The sequence below is a fragment of the Marmota monax genome, unplaced genomic scaffold (assembly GCF_021218885.2).
Source record: "Marmota monax isolate L192 unplaced genomic scaffold, Marmota_monax_Labrador192_F-V1.1 WCK01_AAM20220418_F8-fsc00008, whole genome shotgun sequence".
Lineage (NCBI taxonomy): Eukaryota > Metazoa > Chordata > Mammalia > Rodentia > Sciuridae > Marmota > Marmota monax.
The window spans coordinates 24,140,141-24,164,762 of record NW_026694432.1 but is presented as its reverse complement, the minus strand read 5'-3'; the positions used below and the strand labels follow the sequence as shown (position 1 = coordinate 24,164,762).

The 24,622-nt window shown below is 56.0% G+C and overlaps 1 protein-coding gene across 1 annotated transcript; it reads right to left on the bottom strand.

Moving 5' to 3' along the window:
- Positions 1-234: 234 nt before the first annotated feature.
- On the bottom strand, positions 235-24,615 carry Wnt4 (Wnt family member 4). The gene is made up of 5 exons (XM_046468657.1): positions 24,490-24,615; positions 12,504-12,739; positions 4,036-4,167; positions 3,803-3,945; positions 235-3,201 (listed from the first exon to the last, which is right to left on the bottom strand). Exons 1-5 carry the CDS (start codon positions 24,564-24,566, stop codon positions 2,734-2,736), a joined length of 1,056 nt encoding a protein of 351 aa, XP_046324613.1. The 5' UTR covers positions 24,567-24,615; the 3' UTR covers positions 235-2,733.
- Positions 24,616-24,622: the final 7 nt, after the last annotated feature.

The window sequence follows — 24,622 nt, the reverse complement described above, 5'->3', positions numbered from 1 at the left end:
TATCACGAAAGGCCAAAGTTTAAATAGCTGGTCATGGCTTGGTGAAATGTGTATAGAGCCACTGTGTGTTAGTGGAAAAGTTGCAGACAATATGTAGGAGGTTCCCCAAACCAGTTCTTCAGAAGAAATTATCAATGTGGTCCCCATATCTAGAATTTGCTGTTACTTATTGCTTTGTCCATGGCCTTTCCAGGTCTTCTTCCTGTTATGTTAAAGAAAGAGTCACTGCCACAATTGCCAGATAAAGAAATAATCATTTTATCGTGCATCAGACTATGTCATGGGGATGTCACAATGGCAAGGAGCCTAGTATAAAAATTGAAGGATGGGTGGGCAGCAGAGTGGGGAAGCAGCATCCAGAGCTGGGGTTTATCCAGCCCTAGGCCTCAGAGGACATTACTTTTGCCTTGGTATAAGAATGGTGGAGGTGGAGAAGGGTTTGGGCAGGATATGAGCCTACTGACCACTTTCCAAGCCCCATGCAGCTATGACAGGCCTCTGTCAGTCCTCCTCTTTTTTCATTTGGGACAGTTTGGAGCTGAGTGGGTCCAAGGAAGCTGCTTTTTTCTGTGGTTTTGAGTTTCTTTGGCCTTGGTGGCAGTGAAGGTGGCAGTGGCAGTGAAGGTGGCAGTGGCAGTAGGGCTCTTCAGAGGTTCCTAGAATGTGGTCTGATTGACCTAGGGCACAGCCTTCATAACCCCAGGAGGATCAGCTCTGAGGTGCTCCCTGGCAGGTGGAAAGGTGGCTGAAGCCTGTGATGGGGCACACACCTTCTCGCTGCTTCTTGGGGCATTGCCCATCCAATCAGCAAGCAGCCTGGACCCACGGTTCCCCAGGGTGGGGGAAAGTAGCTCAGCTCCCTGGAGCCGGGTGGTCCCCACTCTGCCTTTTGTCTGGATCTGGCTCTGCCAGTGAGGCATAGTGTTTTCCCTGGCGCTGAGCAGGCAGCTGAACTGAGTCCGCTAAAGTGGCAGTGGGCCCAGCTGGGCAGCTGTGGGGACCCTTAGTCAGCTTAGCTTTCATCCACATCAGAACCAGACGGCCCCGAGATTATCTCTGTATTTGAATGTGGCTCCAGCATGTCACTTGGTTTTGGCCTCTTACTTGGTTAGGCATTAAGCAGAGAGCTTGGTTGGAGGCCAAGGGTGTTGACCCTCTTTGCAGGGGGAGCCAACATCAGGTGGCACAAACCAAAAGGAGAGTTTCTGCAGGTTCAAGTTCAGATTCTGAATCTTGGACTTGGCTTTCACTGAACCCTAAAATCAAGAGCTTGGGGTCTTGGAACCCCAAATGGGGATCCTAGAACTCAAGACCTCAAACAGTGTTGGGGAGGGCACTCTTTGGGTCGATAGCAAGGTCCTCTGGTGGTTGGGAGCCCAACTGAGAAGTAGCTGTGTCTGTGCACACCCCGTTGACAGAAGTCTGGACTGCTGGTGCTCTTTTGGGGATCTTGAGTCCCCATGCACCCAAGGCCTTGGAAACCTGGAGGTCTGGGGGTGGAGGGGTCTCCACTGCCGAGACTTCACTGGTGAGCCTTCCAGTTACTCGCCTCTTTTCTCACAGCCTGTTTTCTCTCTGCAGTCACGTGGGCTCTAGCCCAGCCTGTGGTCTCTGGCCCCTGCTGCTTCCATCCCTTTTCTTGCAGCCAGAACCCCTCTCAAGGCTCAGGTCCAAGACACCTTCTGTGTCTGTGCCTTTGGGTGCAGGGGCCATGGAGGAGCCTGGCTGGAGAACTCTTGTGGCTCTGCCTCTGCTCAACTTGCTACGGAGCTGGTAAGCATTGCCCTCGGCTGTGAAATGGCATGTGCCTGTCTGTCCCAGGACTGGTGTAATAATCAAGGGAGGTGCCCCAATACAAGGCCTTGGACAGTATTTACTCAGTAAATTTAGTTAAGTGAGTAAGATAATGGAGGAGGACTCTCTGCACAGTCCTTTCCTGTCTCTGAGTGTGAGATTTCCATTCTCAGTTTCACAAGAGAACAGCACCCTGAGAGGTGACTCACATGGGGCCTGACTAGGAGGGGCTGGGGAGTACCGAGATGGCTCCGCTAAAGGGTGTGCTGGGGCAGGCTGGGCTCCAGGGTGGGACTGTAGCCTTCTCTTGCCCTCACCTCACCTGTACTTCCTACCTGGAAGATCCCACAGAGGCTGACCTTCCAGCTGCCCTTGTGCGAGCTGAAGTGAGCTCTTTGCCTTTGACCTGGTACCTGCCCAGGCTCTTTCCAGGGAGTTCCAGAGGCAAGGCTACCAGGGCCAAGTTGCCAGAGGGCCTTGTGTATGTGTGGGGTGGAGAGTTGCCAGCTCTTTTTCCAGGTGATGTGAATTCCATCAAGATGGCACCTATTTTCCCTGCCATAGGGCCACCTGTTTCCCGGCGGGGTCAGTAGCCATGTGGCTGTAACACTCCTTGTTAATACCTATCTTAAGTCTGCAAGTAGGAAAATGGACACAGATAACAACTGAGTGGTCAGCAGCAGCCTTATGTGGACAACCAGAGCCATGAGCAAGGTCCCTTTGGTCAGTGGCAGCCACAAAGCCTTGGGCTTTGTGGGAGGCCACGGTTGGTACTCTTAGGGTCGCCTGCCTGGTTTCGGCAATAAATAATATGAGGACCCAAAAAACAAACCAGAACAAAAAATACAACCAGGATCTCTCAGGGAGGTGGTGGGAGACTCTTTAAATTACTGGCCTTCCCTGGGCCACTCAGGTGGTTGCTGAGCACAGGCTGTGCAGTCACCGGCACGTGTGCAGCTCTACAAGCCGCTGGCACTGTCGGCACTTGACGAAGCAGCACCAGTGGAACTTGCAGCTGCAGCGCTCGGCCAGCTCCACCTGTGCCGTGTGGAAGCCGCGGCCGCAGCACAGCAGCTCGCAGCCATCGATGGCCTTGGACGTCTTGTTGCATGTCCGGCCCCTCGTGCCCAGCACGCCACTGCGCATGTCCTGTTCGCAGAAGTCTGGGCTGGGCTCCAAGTACACCAGGTCCTCATCTGTGTGCGGCTTGAACTGTGCGTTGCGTGGTACCAACGCCCGGGAGGAGCCCACACGGCGGGGCTCCACCTCGGTGGCGCCATCAAACTTCTCCTTCAGTGCGTGGCCCACCTGGCGGAATGGTGGCACGGCTCGCCAGCACGTTTTCACTTCGCAGGAGCCTGATACCCCGTGGCACTTGCACTCCACCCGCATGTGTGACAGGATGGCCTGTGGGGGAGGGGTGGGGGAAAGGGGCCATCAGGAGATGGTAGTGGAGGTTGGGGAGGGCCCTGGGGGCTAATAGGGGCACATGGATGTGGGACACCCCAGAATCCAGCCCCTGGGGGCTGATTCTGTAGAGTCAGAGGGTTCTTGTCATGCTTTCTCTGTATAAGGACCTGCTAATTGCCATGCTGGGCTGGTAAGCAACTGGGGACAGATGAACAAGGTGCTGTCCCCACATGTGGGCACTCAGACATGCTAAAGGGCAGTGCCACATGAAACAGTGACAAGTGATATGATGGGAAGGGCACCTTGGGAGTAGGCGTTGATGGGGTCATAGTTGAGCTTGTGATGTCTGGGGTGACAGGGCTGGATGAGCATATGTGCTCAGTACACAGGTGCATATGTACAGGGACAGGGCCGCGCATGCTCTGTGTGGCACCCACTCCTTCCCGGGCCTGCTCCACACACCCCATGGGCATGGGCCTACTGAGGTGCCTGTGCCCGTGAGAGCCTGAGCATTTCCTGAGTGGCCATGTGGTGAGTATTTGGGGACCCTGCCCGTGCCATCCCTACTCTGGTGCTGGTGGGGGTAGTGCTATACTACCTTCCTGCCGGCCTCGTTGTTGTGGAGGTTCATGAGGGCCCGGCTGGACGAGGCCCCCTTGCTTCTCTCGCGCACGTCAACAAATGACTGGGAGAAGGCGACGCCGTAGGCGATGTTGTCTGAGCATCCCGACCACTGGAAGCCTGGGGTGCAGAGGACATGGAAGAAGGTCCCAGTGAGGGTGGGCCAGGTTCTCAGGGCCCTGCCTCCCCCTAACCCCATCCTGAGCTTACCCTGAGGACTGACCCCATGCACCGTCCGATCACAGCCGCACTTTTCCAGCTCCCCGCTGCTGCAGGCCCGTGTCACCGCAAAAGCCACACCTGCTGAAGAGATGGCGTACACAAAGGCCGCCTCCCGAGTCCCTGGGGAGACAGAGGGAGGACAGGGCTGGGTCCCAGGGCTCCTTCTCAGCACCCTCCTTAGTAATGAGGGAGGGGTACGTGGGGCCTGCTGGGAGCTGTAGGCCAAGGAGCGAGCAAGGCGGGCAGAGTGCTGTGTGCCAGGGCCGAGTGGGCACCAACAGCAGGGACCACCTCAACCACTCTGTGGACCAGCTCATCCTCTCGGCAGCAGGAGGCAACTTCTTACAGAGGGGTTACTTAGGTTGTCACAGCACGTGGCTGAGCCGGCAGAGGGTCTGGCTTCAGGGCCATGCCGTGGCTCCTGTGCCTCACTGTCCTCACTGCCTTTCCAGGAGTCGAGTGATATGACGTGTAAGGGAGACTAGGCAGGCTGGGTGAGGTGAGCTGGTTCCGTGCCACAGCTGTGAGGCCGCTGAGTGGCGCTGCAGCCCCAGCCTTCCTGACCTTCTTGACCTATTCCCCAGCTGCTCCCCTCCAGCTCTGAGGGGTTCCTCTCCCTGACTCTGCCCTGGCCCTTCCTAGGCTGGGCCCATTGCTCAAGATGCCTTGCCTTCGGATGCCTTTAAGCCAGATGACATCAGCTCCTAATACTTCATCCCTCCTACTGATGAGCCAGGTGCCTAAATTACATCCCCAGTTACAGTGAAATGCAGATTCAGAGACGGAAGGACTTGGTCGCAGTCTCGCTGCCAGCAGGCGACAGGACCAGTGCTCCAGCACAGGTCTGGGCCTCTCCTCTGTTCTGGTTCTTTCCTTCTGCCCACGACTGCTCAGTGATTCTATTTTGGTGCCGGCCCTCCTCCCCTGCCTGAATGGATGTTTTTATCCTCCTAGGAACTGTGCCTGGGGGTGTAGCTGTTGTGGAGTCTCTTTCTGGGGGTGAGTAGAGTGTGCGTGGCTGGCTGGGTGTGTGACCAGACAGCAGGCCTTGCTCCTCTCTTGGGTCCTGTGAGGGCCTCTGTGTGCCGTGACTGTCCTTCTGTCTCTTGCTGGAGGGTCTGTGTCCGCAAGAGTGGCGGGGGCAGGCTTTGGCCTCATGGTTGGCAATTACCTCTGTGACACCCAGGCCTGTGCTCCCAGCTGCCCCAGGGAGCAGTCACCGTGGTCAGACAGAAACAATCGCTGTCTCTGTACCCATGTCTGTGGACAGAGGCAGCAGAAGCTGAGTACTAGGGTGGGAGGCAGCTCGGCCCCCAACCACTCAGGACGCCCTGTTCTTGGTGTGGCCCTTGAGCTGGGGATACTGCCCCACCCTCTTCACTGCCCACTCTCTGCCCTGGCTTGGCCACTTTGGGCCAGTACTGGGGGGCTTGGCTGGAGCAATGGAGCCTCGATGGCTGGAGGTGGAATCTTCTCCAAGTTAATCGAGGTTAATAGCAGGATCATGTTGGTTGGTTTTATGCTGTGGCCGCCCAAAGAGAGCCGATTTCAGTTTCTGGTATTTCTGGTATTTCCAGGCCTGAACCAGCACAAATCTTTACCCCAAAGACTAAGGGGGAGGGGAAGTCCGAGTAGGAGATAGGGCTGATGGAACTGGCAGGTGGCCTCAGCTCCTGACCTTGCTTGGTCCTTTCTCCTCTCCTTTTCTTGGTTTTCAGGAAGTCTCTGGCCCAGCCCCAGCTCTGGGCTGACCTCTGCTCCTGAGAGCCAATGGCCCCTGGGGTGCAGGCTTTCCTCTGAGGTGGCCAGGGAGACCACTGCCTCATTCCCTGAATCAATATCCATCTCCTGGGATTCAGAGTCCCTTTTGCCTTGGCCACAGGGGAACAAGGACACCATAATATTCTTAGCTTGGAAGTGGCCCTGAAGGAAGAGACTCTGAAAAGAAGATAAAACAAAAGCTAAAGCTTAGAGCTTAATCCACTGCTGGGTGGTGTCTGGGCACTGTGGGTATATGTTAATTTGCATACTCTTCACAACCCTATGAAATTAGTACTTTTAACCTTGTTAGCTGGGAATGGTGGTACATACCTGTAATCCCAGCAAATTGGGAGCCTGAGGCAGGAGGATCACAAGTTTGAGGCCAGTCTCAGCAATTTAGTGAGATCCTGTCTCAAAATAAAAAGGGCTGGGGACATAGCTCAGTGGTAGAGCACTTCTGGTTTCAACCTCCAGTGTGTGTGTGCACATACACACCTACCCCCCCCCCCCCACTTCATTTTATAGATGAGAGAACAGGTGTTGAGTGGTGAAGCATCCAGCCAGGAAGTGGTGGGGCCCGAATCTTGGCTCCAGAGCTTCCATCTTGACATTCTCTGCCTCACAGAGGCCTTGAGTGTCTGGGAATGCACATGTAGTCCATCTCCTACCTCCCAAGGATGAAGGCAAGAAAGCTGTACCTTAAGTCTCATGTGCTGCAGGATCAGCTCTCTCTTTGGGGGGTTTTCTAAGAGGTGATGAGCAGTCAATCTCTGCTCAGCACAGGAGACCCCAGAAGGCCCAGAGGACAGGGGCATGCTGCTGTGTCCCCAAAGGCAAAGCCAAAGGCAGTGGCTCCTCCAGCTCAGCCAATCCCATTTATTTCCTTTCTTCCTTCTCTTTCTTCTCTCCCTCCCTCCCTTCCTTCCTTCCTTTCTTCCTTCCTTCCTTCCCTCCCAGGGATTGAACCCAGGGGCGCTTAATCACCAAGCCACATTCCCAGCCCCGTTTTTTTTTTTTTTTAATAGGGAGTCACAAAGAAAAGTTTTGTTTTTTTTTTTTTTGGTGGGGGTTGATGGACCTTTATTTTGTTTATTTATATGTGGTGCTGAGAATTGAACCCAGTGCCTCACACATGCTATGCAAGCGCTCTACCACTGAGCCACAATCCCAGCACCCCCAGCCCTTTTTAAATATTTTATTTTGAGACAGGGCCTTGCTAAGTTGCTGAGGCTGGCTTTGAACTTGCAATCTTCCTGCCTCAGCCTCCTGCCTGGCGTCCTTTAGCCTTCTCTAGCTGGCCCTAGGTTTGAGCTCTTCAACTCCATCACTATGGCCCTGGGGGGCTCCTCACCCTACCCAGGTCCCAGGCTGAAGTTTTGCTCATTAGTTGAAGATCTAGCAGGGCCTGTTTTCCCCAGAGGCCACCCAGGCATGGAAAAAGCATCCTGGTACTCTTGGGAATTGTAGCAGCAGGGGCTTCTCCAGCAAGATGGCAGATACTGCTTCTGGGTCAGGGGTTTGCCTGTTCAGCTGCAGGAGGGGTAGATCCTCGCTTTGTGCTCACTGGACTAGGGTAAGGCAGGACTCTCAAGTGCCAAGGATACTCTGGCCTTCTTTTCCATAAGCCATTTGCTGCTTCTCACACTCAGCTCCTTCCTGCCATTTTCCTTCCCAGAGTACCCTGTCTTCTGGCTCTACCAGTCTAAGTCTTGTGTGTCCTCTGGGTCTGGCCTCAGTACATCTTTTCCAAGGGGCTGGGGATTCAGAGTGATTCTGCAGATCCAATATATCCAATATTATTTTTTCTGCGGGCCCCACTGTGTTCTGGAGCCTTTCCACATGCTCTTTAGGGTCACAACAATCTCAGCAGTCAGACTCTGGAGGAGTCCTCAGCAAATGGCTGAATGGGAACTGGAACCAAGGAGGGTTGTGGGACACAAGACCTGAGCTCTGCAGAGCACATCATGCGTGCTGTCTCTGCAGATATTGAAAGGAAAGACATTTCAGCAGGAAGGAGTATTCGGGGAACTGTCTGAGGTTGAGTTGGGCTGGCAAGAAATCCATGGGCCCAGTGATGCCCTGGGCACCAGGGCGGGTGTTGTGGTTGAGGCCAGGGAATACCTACACTGCCAGCATTTCCTGTTGACCTGGGGGAGTTGTAGGGAAGTGAGGCCAGACCCGGCCCTGGGCTCTTGGGCTCTGAGAAAAACTCCCTCCAGGAAGTCTCTCTGAATTTAGGGGATGTGAGAATAAGTGGCTCTCCTGGGGTCATGGCCTATAAGAAGTATTTCCCCTGCATTCTGTCACTGAATCTTGGTGACAGCCCTGTGAAAAATTATGTGACCAGGGAAAGTGTAGAGCATTTGGGGCCAGAAAGTGTAGAGCATTTGTTAGACTCGTTTGCAGAGTGACCTTACATATCCCTTCCCACTGTCTTCCTGGGACTCCAGATGCTCTCTCTGACCTGCCTGCCCTACTCTGTCAGAATCAGGCCACAGACAGTTTTTCCCCCTCAATCATCTTGTGTGTTTGCCCTCTGAAGGCCTTCAGGGGCTTCCAGCCTGGAGGTGTCTGCAGCACATCCTCCCCAGAGCTGATTTTGGGTGAGGGGTGTACTGGGGATTAAACCCAGGAGCACTTAGTCACTGAGCTACATTCATAACCTTTTGTTATTTAAAAAAAATAATAGCAGAAGGGTTTTTGTCATCTTTTGTTATTATTATTATTTTAAATTTTTAAACAGGGCCTTGCTAAGTTGCTGAGGCTGGCCTTGAACTTGCCACTCTCCTGCCTCAGCCTCCTGAATTTCTGGGAATCATAGGCGAGCACCACCACGCCTGGCTTTCCCAGAGCTCTTGTAATATATCTGATGGCATCAGAAAGTGGCCCAAAAGGTCACCCAGAAGGAAAGAATGTTCTCCCTTCACTGGGTCCACCTGATATGGCACTGAGGACAAAGGCAAGAGTACCTAGGGCTGCGGAGCATTTCAAGTCCAGCCCAGGGTAGAGGGGACAGTCAGTGAGGTGTCCTAAACAGTGCAGACGTGGGGAGTGGGAAGACATGCCCGGGTTTGAATCTCATTTTGCAGGCCAAACACATCACGGTGCCTCCCAACCATGGCAGAGCCTGTAGGGGCCTCAGGGCTCTTTGAGTCCCCTCTATGGACAGGGACTTGGTTGAGGTCACAGAGAGAGGTGATGAGGCAGGAGGCCCATCACTGTCTACAGATGGAAGAAAGCAGAATGGTTTTTGTCATCCCACCCTGCTAGGGGCAGCCCACCTTGAGGCCCAGGACACCTGTGCCAGCTCCATGGCTTCTCTCCCTGCCCTGGACCTTTCCATTCACTCAGTACAGTTTACCATTATGCACAGTGCTGAGCAAGGACAGGGATTGGGCCATGACTAAAACACAGGCCTTGGTTCTTAATGTCTGCTCAGGCAAGAACTGCCACATTCCACATTCCTGGCTGCCCCAGACACCATCTTTACCAAATTTCTGATAGATTTTTTTTTGTGCTAGAACACATAGCTTGACCCTAAACCACACACTGGCCTCATTATCATTATTTCTCTGCGTGTCCGGCCTCTAGAGGCCTCCACAGCTTGGGAGTTGGGAAGTACGGAATTGGGGGCTGTGAGAGTTTGGGTAGTACTGGCAATATGTGAACCCCTGCCCTGGCCCTCTGGGCATCAGTTAGCCCTATTTAAGCACCATCTGTATGAATCCTCCCCCAGGAGTCCTAGAAGGTTGGTTCTGGGTTTATTCCCATGTTACAGGAAAGAGAACACTGAGTCTTTGAGAGGGCATGGGCCTAACCCATGATCTTAGTCAAGAGCAGGCAGGCTGGTCCAGGATCTGGGTGCATTGCCACCCTTTGGCTCCTTGAGCCTTCTTCCTCATCTGTGACATAGGAACAATGTCACAAGCTCAGAGCTGTTGAGAGGATGATTTTAAGGCAAGACAGCACAAGCATGTGAGAGTCCTGTAACAGATGGGGCTCCTTGGCTACCCAGGGTGGGATCTGTTGGCTCTGTCCTTTCACATCTGAGGCCACTACCTCAGCCAAGCTGCTTATGCATGTGGGCCCCTGCCAAGTCCCCCATCCTGGGAGCCAGGGGATGAGTGGTCTGCCCAGGCTAGCGTTGCTGCTAAAGGCAACAGCCTCAGCTCCTCTGGGGTCAGGGCCCACACGAAGTACTTCCCGGGCTTTCTCACTGAATCTTGGTGACAGTCCTAAGAGGGACACGTGCTCGGCGAGGCCACTGAGGCTCAGAGGAGTGAAGTCACCTGTCTAAGATCTGCTTGCCCATGCTCACCCTCCATCTGCCTCATCAGTAATCCCTGGGATTCCTGGCTCTCAGGCCACTGGGTGGACAAGTCCCTTTTCTTTTTGTTTGTGGAGAGCATTTAAGAATGTCCCAAGAGGAATTCTACTAGGGAATAAAGCCAAAAATAGGAAAAGGAGTTGGGTGAATGGGAAGAGCTCAGAAGAGTTCTCTGAACATGGCTGGTCTCTGCCTGCTCTGACCAAGACAATCTCTGGGTGCCTCGACTCCACACCAAGAGGACAGGACATTTGACCAAGCTACTCTGTCACCAGCTTTCACCAGGCCTGGTAGATTCTAGCAGGGCTAGGTCCCCTCCTAGGTTTCTGTCCCTAGGTGAGGAAGGCACTTAATGGCAGAGTCCTGTGGATACACTACCTTTAGGCCAATACTGACCCTGCCTCCCCTCTTTTTATGTACCTTCAACCTGCGGTCCCCAACCTGCTGTCATTAGATTATATCCACAGACTCTCCTCCATGCCAGGCTGGGTCACGTGTGGGGAAATGGGCAGCTGAGCCAGCCCCTTGCCTGGGGGGAGCTAAGCCTTAGTGATGGGTTGGTGGAGGCTTCACACTGCAGGCCGGAAGCGTCATGTTGCAGTGTGAACACGGGTGCTTTAGACAAAGGTGTGTGTGTGTGTGTGTGTGTGTGTGTGTGTCTGACCATTTGCCTTACTCTCCTCTATAAAGTACAAACATTTGGTGGACCCAGTAATGGGTCCATAGGAATACCCTCTATTATTTTTTGTACCTTTTCTATAAGTTGAAATTATATCAAAACAAAAAGTTACAAAATAAGAGGAGAATCCCTATCCCCACTAAGAACAAAGAGACTTAGAGCCCAGAGGAAAGGACTGACAGGGCTTAGAGAGGGGACTGCTGAGCCTAAGAAGGGGTTTGGTGTTTGGGGTACAGGACATGGCGTGCGCGAAGGTGAGGGGTTTTGGCAGACATGGTGTATGAAACCCTGCTTATCTATCCAACCAATCCATCCAAGCACTCTCTGAATACCCACCATGTGCGAGGGACTTTCCTAGCTCAGGTCTACTGTGCGAGGCTCCCCAGCCAGGCAGCGCCCCTTCATCCCAGGAGATTTGCTGCTGTCAGGCTGCTCCCCGGGTCTGTGCTTCTTTTCGAGAGCAGCAACACCAAGCATGATGGTGCTTTTTTGGCCTCTGCCAGCTCCCAGGAGAATGGCTTCCAAATTTCTATCACAGTTGGTTTCCAACAACATCCAAATGGTTTGCAGTGAGCTGGGCAGCCCTGGCCATCCAGCCCACAAGTGCCAAGACAAAGGTTGGCCCAAGGAACCTTTTCCTGCTGCCTGAGCAAGTCACAGAGGGCCCCGTTGACTGTGGTGGCTTAGAAGTGTCAGTTTTGTGCTCAGGAAGTAGAAAAAGAGGCAGCTGGGTTAGAGTGCTTCTCAGAGCCTCTCAAGAAACCTTCCTGTTCCCTAGAACTTTCTCTGGGCTCTAGCCCACCTCCCTTTGGTTGAGCGCATTCTCAAGTTTCTGGACTGAGCCGAGAACCTTTATCTTTGAGAAATCCTTTCCTGAGCACCCCAGCCCTGCCAGGGGAAATGTCAACCTCCTATCCTATCCATCATAGTGACTTTTGTATCGTGGCGAAGAGCACAGACCCTGCAGTGGGTTTGGTCCTGGCTCTGTGACTTTCTAGCTCTGTGACCTTGGGCAAGTTACTTTGCCTCCACGTATGTATTTTATTTTCTTCATCTGCAATATGGTAGCCGAATTAATGTTACAACAACATCTGCCCGTTAGTGCTGCGGCCGGGTGAGCTGCTCTTCCTATGCTGTGGTCTGCCCCACGGCTGGGCTGCGAGGAGTAGGGGGGACAGGAACTGGCTGTATCAGGGAAGGCCATACTGAGGGTGCTCCATGGGGTTTGTCAGGTGTAGAAATCCATGAAACAAGCTCCTGGGCTGAGCCAAGGGGGTGAAGCACTGGCTGAGGGCCGCGAGCCTGGGTCTTGAGCCTGATTCTGCTATTCACCCTCTGAAAAGCCTTGGGCAGGGCAGTCCTGTCCCCTGCCTGAACCTCAGTTTTTCCTCCTTAAAACAAGGAGGATCCCAGCTCACACTCCCTTGAGACTAGCACTGAAACTGCTGCATACTACTGAATTCTGCCCGGGTCGGGGTGGGGGGAACAGCACAGCATCGGCCTCCTCCCACGGCCATCCCCAGCTTGCCTCAGCCTGGGTCCTCCCCCTACCTGGCGCCCCTCCCTGGGCCTCCTGCTGGTTTAGCTTCAGAAATGATTTTGACTAGTCCAGCCCCTCCAGAGTGTCATTTTCTTACTGGGTCTCACACGCTGGTCCCTGGCTGCCACCGCACACACACACACCCTCACCTTGCGTTACCACCTTGCCAAAGACGGGCAGAGAGTCGAGCGTGGAGCAGTTCCAGCGCCGGTTCCGGAACTGGTACTGGCATTCCTCGATGGCCAGCTGGGCGCCGCGGCGCACCGAGTCCATCACCTCCAGGTTCCGCTTGCACATCTGCACCTGCCTCTGGATCAGGCCCTTGAGCTTCTCACATGTCTCCTCCTCAGAGATGCTCCCCACTGAAGACAGCTTGGCCAGGTACCTGGGAAGAGGGGAGAGGCCTGCAGAGCCCGCTCCAGCACCCCGCCACAGTCTCTGGGGGCCGACTTGTCCCAGGGACTGGTCCCTCTCTCTGGATCCAGTGACAGGCCTGCCTCTCCTGGTCTCAGGCTGGGGATCTGTGTGTGCAGTTTGACACGGGGACTGAGGCAATGAGACAGGAACCGGTCATTGTTTGCTGAGCCAAGGGAATGAATGAATGGCCACCGAATCGAAAGGTACATAGAAAGGCCTATTAAAATGTGGGGAATTTTATGACGATGATAATTAGCGTAGCCAACTTTTATGGAACCTAGTCACAACTGGGCTAAGTACTTTATTGCATTTAATCCTCGCAGCAAGCCAGTGAACCCCCATTTTAAAGAGAGGGACACTTAGGTGCATATGTGTATATGCAAAGTTACCCAGCCAGTGAGAGGTGGAGCAGGACTTCAACCTGGTTTGTCTGACTTCACAGCCTTCAGTAATGACAATTCCTTTATGTGACTCAAGGGCTAGAATTGACAGTGTGGACAGAAGCTGCTGGGAGCTGGGCTTGCTCAACCTAGGGATCAGGCCAAGATGCAGTCGGCTGCCCCTGGCTGTGGAGGTGTGCAGGCAGCAGCCAGGTTCTATTGGCCGGGCATGTGGGCTGGGCATGAGGGAGGGCTCTCCAATCTGGCTGTGCACTGGAAACATTTATGGGGCTTGAGGAACACTCAGGTTCCTGAGCCCCGCTTCAAGCAGGGCTTGGCGTGCATCTCAGTTTTGGACATGTCCCCAGGCACAGCTGGGAAGCCACTTGCCTGGGTAAGTACCAGTGATGTTTCTTCAGTCTGGGTGCCACTGTCCTCTCTGCAGTGTCAGCCCCAGGGGCAGCTTCCTCATCCCCTGTGTGGACTGGAGTCTGGCTTTCCCTGTTTGTAACAGAGTGACAGTTCCTATCCCAGAGGGCAGTTGTGAGGGATGAACATAATTGGCAACGCCTCTGGGTGTCAACTGGGCACATCCTAGGAGGGGGGGTGTCGTAACGATCTCTTCCCTGCAGCCTAGTGGGCGAGTGGGAGGTGGGTGGGCTCAGGTGCCCAACCTCCCCTCCCTCCTGCACTCCTGTCTCCCAGGGCCCCTCTCCTGTCCCTTTCCTTTCTACCAGGTCCTACTCAGGGGATGTGAAGAGACTGATAGGGTCCTGATGAGGCCCAGGCAGGAGCCTGAGCCTCTTGGAGGGGAGGACAGTAGGAAGAAGACTGAGAAGTGGGAAGAGGATGCATCTTGAACGGGGGCCAACTGGCATCTCAATGCTGCCTGGGTGCTCCCCACTATCATAGCTGAAGGAATTGGGGGTCTCCTACTGGGCCAGGCCCACCTATCGTGCTTGGCCTGCAGGGGGCGCCAAAAGCTCAGCACACCTACTGGCGATGGGCCAGGTCACGTTTGGGGAAGCCACAGGTATCTTTCTGTGAGGGGATAAGGAGTTGCACCTAGCATTGGATCTTTTCCTGCTCCCACCCAGGCTTGGCTCTTAGATAAAGGGTGAGGTCCCTATTGCCTTTTGACACAGGGGCATAGAACTGGCCTGTCCCCAGGTAGGCCACTCCTTCTGTATTCAGCAAGGGGACCACCTCTGGCTATGCCAGGCCCTAGCCTCTGGTGAGGAAAGTCATTCAAGGGCAGGGGGTCCCTGGGTAGGAGAAGTAGGCTTTGGAGGCCTGGCTGAACTTAGAGCTGTGACCTGGGGCAAATCACCTCCCCACTCAGAGCTTCTGTTCATGGGCATAATAAATGGGTAAGTCCCTAGGGCCTTTCCCCCTGTCAGAGTCGGTGGTCTTCCTCCTACTGGCAGAAGTATGGAGGGGTTTCCAGGCCTCAAAGACCCCTGGTCCCATGCCAGGCTGATAGATGGAGCCCCTGCTGTTACCAGGGGAGAGATGGATCAGAGGGCAGCACCATCCTCCTCTAGGCCGGAAATGCAACAGGAAGATAGGCTGAAATGACAGCAACGGGGATTTAGGGGGCGCTGCTGGCCTGCCATGGCTGTGGGTCACTGGGGTAGTGTCCAGGAAGAAACCTCTTCGGTGGGCACCAATGCCCACTGCCCAGCCCCTTCCTCCCCTGGCACAACCCTTGCCCCTTGCAAGCATGTGAGGCCCAGCCTCCCCCAGCCCTGTGTTCCCAGAACCTAGGAGCTTGTCTGAGTGGTGGTGGTGGGAATCGGGCACCAGAGCTGAACACAGGAAGGGCTGGGGCTGGAGAGAGGAGTGCATCGGGGGCCGCAGTCTGCACCGTCTCTGCGTATCTATCCCAGCGTGTGGTTTTACAGAAGAGCAAACTGAGGCCCACAGAAGTGAGATGACTTCCAAAGCCCCACAGCCAGTCAGCAGCAGCAGCCCTGAGTCCCCTCTCTTCCCTGTGTCCCTGGCCATGGACCTGCCCCCACTGGATGGCTAGGGGCTGCCAACTCGCTCTGCATCATGTCTGGCCTTACATAGGGCTTGTCTTGGTGGGTCCCCTGTGCTCACCTACTGGCAGAGTGCTCAGGGCAGGGAGGGGCAGGGCTGAGGAAGGAAGGCGGGGCTGCTGCGGGCTTTGGGGACCCTAGGAGCTGGGCCCAGTTGGTCCCAAGGGCCTCCAGGGTCCCTCCTGGTGCCCTAAGGTGGCTCAACCTTTCCCCCAGAGACACATGTGCCACTTGCTGACCCTGGAGCAGGGTTGGGCTTGAATATTGACTGCCAAGCCATTTCTCAGGGAGACAGGGCCTGATGGGTGTTGGCTGGTGCCGGCTGCCTGCGTGTGGAGGCCCCGACCATCCCTGCTTCTCCTGCCCTGGTGCGGTGTCCCCGTGTAGGCTTCTTCCTGCTGCTTCTGAGTCCAGGCTTAGCAATCTGCCACCTGCTGCCCTGGCCACCCAGGACTCCAGCCACTGCCCTGCCATCGATCAGGTTACCCCACCAGCCTAGACTGCCCCTGCCGGCTCCGCTGCCCGCCAGCTCGTGCCCTGGTCTTCTCAAATGGGGGCTATGGGTCCTTGAGGCTCCTCCCAGGAGGCCCTCCCCGCAAGGCCCGTGCATGCAGCCTGCAAGGCTGGAGAGCCCTGGCCCTGCCAGGGAGATCAGATCCTCTCGGCCACCTGCTGTTTTCATTAGAAACTAAAATTAGCTGGGCTTGTCCCAAGCTTTTCCAGGTTTGCTTGCTTTTTTAAACAAAATATACAAATTCCTAGAGGAGAATCTGCACCTCTGTGACTCCTCCCAGGCTCTCACTCTGCACATGGAGAGGAGAGGGGAAGGGAAAGAACTGGAGCCTTGGGGAGGCCAAGCAGGTCAGTGTCGCAGGTCCCAGCCTGAGGGTGTCCAGGTGGGGGCTGGGACGCCAGCCCAGGCTTCTCTGCCCCTCCCTTTGGCCTCCCTGCCTGCCCTGGCCACATTTAGAGCCTCCTCAGGAGTGGTTGTGCCTGCAATACCCGGGAGGAAGGAGGCCAGGCGGGCAGGAGGGGGAGCCGGAAGGAAATGGAGTGTCTGCTGAGCAGAGAGCTGCCTTGGGGACGCGGCTGGGTGGAAGCAAGAGGACCGTAGACCCCACCCAGGACCACGATCTTAAGGAGCACCCAGGGGTACCTGGTTCCACCAGATCCTTGCCACACCCCCAATCATGTCAGATCTCCCAGTGCTCCTATAACCACTGTAGAGTGGCTGGCTGGCCTCCTCTCCACGCTGTCCCAGGTCCAGAGACCCTGTCCTTTATGATAAGCAGTGTAGTAAGGGCTGTAGGGAGCAGCCTGGTCAGAATTGCATCTCCGTGTCACTGGAGGCAAGTTAGCAAACATCTCAGAGCCTCAGTGTGTTCTATAAAATGGGGAGACTGATGCTCAACCCCTGAAACTAAATTAAATGAAATGTGTGCGTGGCGGGTGCTGCTCCTCGCTGCGGCACTACTGGGTCACCATCATTATCTAGATGGACTCCAGGGGCCCTCTCACTGCCTCCCACATAGCCTGTGCCCATCTCAGTGGAGATGCTGGGCTCTCTGGACCCTCTTAGGCCTGGGCCCCAACCTTCAGCTGAGCACATCCAGGGAGAGACACACACTCCCAGTGGGAATGTGGATTACTTCAGACAGGATCCCAACTGGAGGGGTTTCTTTTTGTTGTTTGTTGTTAATGTGGTGCTGGAGATGGAACCCAGAGCCTTCCACATGCTAGACAGGGACTCTCCCATGGATCCACACCCCCAGCCCCCAACTGCAGATTTTTGACAGAATCTCCAGAGTTTGCAGAATTGGAGAATGGGTTTCCTGGTGATTGTGACCCATGTGGCGGACCCTAGGACAGGGACTGCAAGGGAAGGTCGGGGGGGATGGTACTGGTGTCAGGAGACCAAAAGCTAGGACCCTGGGGTGCAAGGGCTAGGGCAGTGGCATCCAAGACCAGTCAGGGTGCTGAGGGGACATGGGAATCACTTTAGGAATGAGAGGTGACTGGAAGCAGGGACCTTCCCTTCCCCTGTCACCCGTGCCCTTAATCAGCAGTTACATGCTTCAGCATGTCCTGTTACAACAATGCAGAGCGGGTCAGGAAGGCTGTTCTCCATTTCATAGATGTGGAAACTGAGACTCAAGAGGCACGTGTTCAAGGTCATGAGCCGGTCAGAGTGGTCAGAAGTTCAAAACAGGTCATTCTGGCTCCTGAGCCTGGGGGTTAGATGCTCAGGCTCCAAAGATGGCCTGTGGTACTGCGGTCCCCAGACACTGAACTGGGTGAGGTGACCTGATTCTTCTGTGGAGGGATCTTTCTAGAGCCCCATGTTTTCTGGACAAGAGAGGGGAGTGTTGGGGAGGGAGGTGTTTCAGTGGTCCTGCATCTGCCTAGACCATGTTTTTTGGGCCTGGGGTCCCTAGCCATTGGGGTTGTGAAGGAGGTGCTGCTGCTGGTCTGGAACCCTGGAGGACAGCCGTAGGAGTGGGGAGGCTGGCAGTGGAGACCCTCATGGTAGCTGGTGGGCAGTGGGCTGCCTCTGCTCCACCTCCTTCTCTGCCTTAGCCAACTTCCCTGGGCTCCAGGTGCCTCCCCCAGTTGGAGGGACACGATGGCCTCTTCTGGAGTGCCTTCCCCTCCTTCCCCTGCATGTTATCCCTGGGATCCCTGGGCTCCTTTACCCTCAGAAGCCTCAGCACTCACACTCCTCTGGCCTCCCCTGTGGCCATGACCTGCAGCCTCCTGACACCCAAGCCCCATGTGTCTTACTCCTGAAGCTCCAGATACCCCACTTCCTACTGGGAACTCCCCTCCCATTTCCCATCTCTCTGTGTTTGTCCCCAGGAGAGCTGGTGGCTGACCCAGGGCCAAGGAGGAGCCACTTAGTCCTGGGTCTGCATGGCCCAGTGCTGTGCCAGCTGGTGAGAACTTTCCTTCTCTGCCCTGGCAGGGAATGCTGTGGGGGGAGCGGTGTCAAGGCTAAGGCATTTCCTGACCTACCTTGCCCCTACCCTAGCAGAAGGCTAGAAAGCCTTTTGTGCCCTGTGGCCATTGGACCACTGAAGTGTCCTCCCCAACTGAGGGAGGCTGCAGTGGGGCATGAAGGGACATTGGAAACCCCAGCTGAGCTGTTTGCAGCCAGAACTGGCTTCCTGGAGTGAGGCTGGGGTGGCTCCCAGTTTCCAGCGAGTTCCTTGGCTATGGCAGGTACCTTCTAAAGGCCCACACTTGGGAGAACCTGTGGCCGAATGTCCCCTACCCGCTGCAGGCCGGGTGGGCAGACCTTGGTTGTTCTCCCCTCCTGTGCAGAGTGACCGGCTGGGGCTCTGGGGCTGCAGATGTGATTCGTGGACTGCAGGAGAAGTCCGGGGGCGGACTCCAGCTTTCCCACAAGTGTGCTGCGTGGCCCTGAGCCTCGCACCATGCCTGATGCCAGGAAGTACTCGATGTGTTTGAGGGGGGCAGACAGAGCACCCCCATGCAGGAAGCTGTGACCCTGAGGACTGTCCGCGGCCAATTCTGATGTCTGCTTTGTTCTGAAACCCTGAAGCAGGGCACCCCTGACTCAGGAGGGAACGTTGCCGTCTCCCGCTTTGGGGAAAACTCCTGGGACCTCATCATGAGATTACAGAATGAGAAATGGGGTCAGAAGGGCTCAGTCAGAGTCCCAGAGGGAAAGAGGCCCCACTAGGCCCGTCAGCAATCCCCTGCTGTGCAAAATGGGCCCCCGAAGGAGACATCCCTGAGGGTGCGTCCCTCCCTCCCACCTGCCTTCATCCCTCTCTGAAGACCGGGTCCCCTCCACCACAGGGGTTGGCCTGGCCCTGACTTGGCGGGAACTTAAAACGCAGTTTGGTTTCAGTTTGCCAGGAGTTGGAGAGGCGGAGAGGGACTGCGTGGGGAAGGGGGAGCTGCTGGGGTCAGGGTGGGGAGAGAGCCTTCTCCCGGGTCTGGCTCATTCACAGAAGATGCAGTTCAGGTCTCAGAGATAAAACCTGGCAACTCCTGTGGAAATCTGGAAAGCAACCCTGGGTCTCGCTCCACCTTCCAGCTGGGTTTACAGAACAAACCAGCCCTGGCTGCTGCAAGCTCCCTGGGAGCAGAGGGTGACTGCAGGGGCCAATGGCAGGCTCTGTCACCCCCAGCTCCTGGCCTGCCTGTGCCCGGCCTGAGCTCTTCCTCCCAGAGGGAGGAACTGGAGGAGGATTGCTGCAAACACTGGCTTTTCCAAGAGCACCCACAGGGCTAGAGTTGGGCGAGTTTCAACAGGTTTGGGGAGCGCTGTCTTGTCAGGAGCTTGCTGAGTTGCTCAACTGCTAATCCAGGGTTGAGGGAAGAAAGTTAACCACGGCAGACGCCCCACCGAGGAGGGGAGAAGCAGCCCCGTCTGACTCGGAGGGTCTGCCTTGGCTAAGGACAGCGGCAGGGCTGCAGATCTGCTGGGGTCAGCCACCCTTCCTGACACCCACTGGGGTGCATTTTAGTATCACCGAACCTTGGGGCAGTGGAGGGAAGCCTTCCTCCTACTCAAGGGCTTTGAACATGGGCCGCCATTTGACAAGAATGTTCTGGGGTGAAGGAGTCCTTCCTTCCTTGTCCACTGAGTGTGAGCTGAGCACCTTCTACAGGCTGGGGGTGCCAGCCTGGGGGTCCTCAGGGCTGGGATCCCACTGCCTTGGCCTTCCGAAGCAGAAGCCATGCTGCCGAGCTTATAAATAACGTGAGATGGTTCTACAGGCAGGGGACGAAAACCGTGAGACCTGGACATATGAGAGTCAGCCAAGCTGCTTCTTTGGGGAAGTTGCTGCACCTCTGGCCTCTGAAGTGGGGCTGAGAGTAAGACACTCCTGTCCTCTGAAGGGGGAAGAGGAAGGTAGAGTGGCTCAGGGTGGGTGGCGTGAAAGTGCTTTGTGAACCATTCACTCGCAGTGTGGGGTGTGCTTTTGCCCCTAGGGGACATTTGGCAATGTCTGCAGACATTTTTGGTTGTCACCTGGTGGGGGGGCAGTGTGTGTTCTCCTGGCTTCCAGCAGGTTGGGGCTTGGGATACTGCTAAGCACCTTGCAGGACACAGGACAGCCCCGTACCAAAAAATTATCTGGCTTCAAATATTAATGGTACGAAGGTTGAGGGAAATCCTGCTTTAAACTGTAAAGTTCTGGGTGTAGTGATTGTAATTCATTGCCCAGAACCATGGGAGGTGCTCCAAGGAGATGGGCTCTTACTCTTTAGAGGGAAGGGAGAGCTTCTTTTTAGCTGGGGAACCATGAGATATTCCTGGGGGAGATGGGCTACTTCTTTCCTGGTGGGGCTGGCTTTCCCCCACACCTGGACTGGGGAGGTGCGACCTGAGAGCTGGGCCTCACTCTACCATGCCAAGAATTACACATCCTCCTTGGGCAAGCAGGCACCTAGGAGCTCAGCCTCGAGACACACTCCTGTGGAACCTGGACCAGCAGGGCACTGGGGCCTCCTCCGCCTCCCCCATGGGCACTGAAGGGTATTTCCAGCACCAGTCCCCCTGGCCAGCAGGATTGCCTCTGAGCCAGGCTGGGTCTCCCTGGCTCTCTGAGGCTCCTGTGGAGACCCTTGTTGAGGAGGAGGGGGTGGCAGTCTAGTTTCCTATTTGTGTACAATCATGGGCTTGGGATGGGAGAGTTTGGGACAAACTGGGCTTGAGGGCAACCTGAAGGCCACTCCCTCCATCCTCCCATAGACAGACAGGACTCTAGCCCACTGACACCAGCCCCCATGGCTACCATTTCTCTTGGTGTGCTGGCACTGTGCCCAGCACAATACATGCACGGGCTCGCTCTTTCCTCCCAACACCACTGTGTATGTCCCATCTGCACCAATGGGTACCATTTTTACAGATGCGGCACTGGAGGCTCCAAGATGTTAAGTAACCTGTCTAAGGTCACTGGACTGGCCGTAGCAGAGCTGGGGTGGAACTCCAGGCTATCTGTCCCCAAGACTTACTTGGCCACTCTGCTGGCCCATCTCTGAGTACAGCAGGGACTCCTTCCCCTGGCCTTCTGGGTTCCTGGTAGGGCTCCTGCCCAGCACACCACTGACCTCCCCCAGAAACCCACAGTGATGAAGCCTTGGCTTATCTATTCCCTTGCTCTTGCCAGTTCTTCCATTTGGGGTTGAGAATAAGCTGCAGAGGATAGTGGCCCAGAGGGAAGAAAAGAGGCCCACCCAAGGCTGCCCAGCACTTGGCACAGAGCTGGGACTGGCACCTGTCTCCTGGTGCAGTCTCAGTGCCAGGGGGACAATTCAGAATCATTTCTGACCCTAGGACCGCGGTAGGGCAGCCCCCTTGAAGGCAGAGGACTGTGCACATCCCTCCCTCTGAGCAGGAGCTGCCACAAGCTGTCAGCCTGCTTTGGGTGCCAGATGCAAGCCCAGTCGGCGGCTCCCAGCTTCTCTGGGCTTGCCCAGGCCTCAGGCTGCAGAGTCCTCCCAGCTCCAGGCTCTGTCCTGCCCAACAGCTGCACACAGCAGGACACCTGGCCTCCCCCCACCCCGGGCCACCTGCCCTTCTGAGACAACAGACAGTACCAGCTCTGCTACTGGCCAGTTGACCATCCCTGGATGGACGCCTCTGCTGGGACGGGAGGGGACACCTAGGTCTCATCCCTTGGTGGGTGCTGCCAGCCATCCTTTCGGGGTCAGGCCTCTAGCTTGGCTCACCCTTGAAAAGATACAGTGTCACCACCTTGCTGAATGGACAGCTGCCTGACTGCAGCTTTTTCTTCTAGAGGCAGCTCTGGGCCAGACACCTCTGCACTTACCAGATAGGTGGCTTTGGAGAACTACCTCTGGGATCCCAACTGTTCTCATCTGTAAATTGGGATTTGAATATACTCTGGACTAGGGAGTTATTATCCTGGAATTGCTGTCAGGATCCCACAGCCTGCAGGCCAAGTGGTGTGTCCCCCACTCCCCCGTTGATTGCTCCTGTTCAATTCTCTCCCCCGACAGCCATGTGGCATGCACTGTCCCACCCATTTGTGGCTTTGTTTTATGTGTCCTTCTATTTGGACCCCAAGCTCCTAGGAAGCCTGGCTGTGACACCTATTTTCCCCAGGGCTGGTCCAGTCTCTGACCTGGGGTCGGAGGTGATAAACATAAGGCAGTGACACTGGCTTGGGGGGACAGAGCCCTGGGTCTCTTCTCCTTCAGAACCCTGGGTTCCACAGGGTCCTGGGAAGGCCCTCTTCCTCTCACCTTGGGCTGAGCAGAGAGACCCTTGGCTCGGAGCCCTAGTGGAGCAGGAGCGAGCTGGGACACCCAGAGCCTGCTGCATGGCAACCTAAACCATCACAGTCACCGAGAACAGGTTTGCCAACTCCCTTCTCCCTCCAGGCCCCCCTCCTCACCCACCCCTCATGGCAGCACAGGCTCAAGAAGGGAGCTGGAATTCCCCAGGGGTTTGTGTGACCTAAAGCCAGGGCTGTGTCTCTGCCTGAGATCCTGGGCGTGGATGTGGCTGAAGGTGTGTGGTAATATCACCTGGGCCACACTGGCTCAGTTTGGGACAGTCTCATGGGAGGGGCTGGGAGTCTGAGTGCCTGGGTTCCATTCTCAACTTGAGTTTGGCAAGTAACTTCTGCTCCCTGGTCTCAGTTTCCTCATCTGTAAAGGGAGCCAAAAGGCCACAATGCTCTACAGGCCTGTCTTTCCACTGCCAATATCCCCATATTCCCTGAAGGCCTGAGTCACGCACTCAAATTGCCACTTTTGTCCTCTGCTTTTTTGCTTCCCTCTGTGCTGGGCAGGTCGAACCCAGTTCTTGTTCTTCCTGATACTCAGACCTGTTTGGGGACCTCAGCTCTGAGCCCATGCATTTAAGAGCCAGCTCCAGAGCCCCCACATCCAAACCAGCTCCCCTTCTCAGCTCTCTGATCCAGAATCCACTGAGGGGGGTGGTCTGCAGGGGGCCAGAGGGACGAGGTGGTGGTGCCCTGGTTTCTGTACATACTGCCACTGCTCCTGAAGTGTTAATCAAATTAAGGCTCCAAGAAAAACAAAAGCACCACAGCCACTTTGGGCTGTCTTGGAGTAGCTCACTCTCGGAACAGCTGGGAGAATTCCACATCACCTCCGTCCCCCAAAGCCCTGGGTGGCTCTGACCCCAACAAACACACTCCTTCCAGCCTGCAGGGCCCCGGCTGGCCACAATGACCTCATAGCAACAGCCATTGGACACTCGGGGCAATTTCATGGGAGATATTTGTTCTTTGGTCTTGATGCAGAGAGAATTTTTTCCTCTCCTGCTGTCTCCATGGAAACCCCAGCTACACTGTTGGCGATCCCCCTTCCCACCTCATGCTTTTCAGATCAATATTGGAGCTTGGCTCCCCACTGGCTGCCCACAGCGGATGGGGGAAGAGTTCTGGGCAGGAGGAGTTGGGGCCAGGGTTAAGCCTGGGGCATGGGGAAGTGTCACTTGGGAGGGATGAAGGAGTCCAGCGTCCTCTTCTTGCTTCCCGTTCACTGGCTCAGAGCAGCTCATCCCTTTAGCTCTCTTTCCCCCAGCAAACATCCTGCCCCTTCCCAGGAAACTCTCTGAGCAGACCCAGTCAAGGAGAAAGAGACAGGTCACCAGTGGTTGCCACCCATTTCTTCCTTAGGTAAGACGCGTGGAGGTGGGGGCTGTTGTCCTCTTTAAGGGCTGCAAGGAGTTTCTTCTTGCTCCAGGGAAAACCAAGGTCCAACCAGAGCCGGCAGCGGGTTCTCAGAGGCTCGGTGTCCCGGTCCCTTTCCTCCTTCTAAGCCTGGCTCCCTCCCTCCCAGCAGAAACAGGTCCCTGCACGCCTCCAGCCCAGCCCGCAGCGCGGCGCAGCTTCGCGCGGGGAGCTCGCTCCCAGACTTCTCGGGATTAACCTGCTATTATGTCCCTGTAATGGGCTTCCTCAGTGACCTGTCAGTCCCGCTGGGCTGCGCCCTGAGCAGGGTACCCCATCTGGGCCGCCGCCCCGTGTTCGCACCCCTTGCGCCCTGGGGCGCCCAGGGCCGCCTATAGGTGCGGACTACGCCGCCATCCCCTTTGGGCAGGAAGCGGGACGTGGGGAGAGCGGGACCCAGGGTCTCCAGATGGAGGCCCGGCAGTGGCGGCGGCGGCAGAGAGAGCGAGCGAGCCTCTGTCCGGCGGCCGAGACACCTGCCGGGCGCCCCCGCGCCCGCTGCCCCGCGCCGCCTGGCACCGGCCGCTGCCCCCGGGGCCTGCCCCGCCCCGCCCCACCCGGCCCGGCGCTGCCGGTCCCGGCCCGACTTACAGCCAGTTGCTCGCGGCGGCCGAGAAGACAGCGAAGACGAGGAGGCGCAGCGAACGCAGGCACGAGCGGGGACTCATGGTGCCGCCGCGGGCGCCCGGCCCCGGGCAGCGCTGCGGCCGCGGGGGGCCTCCCG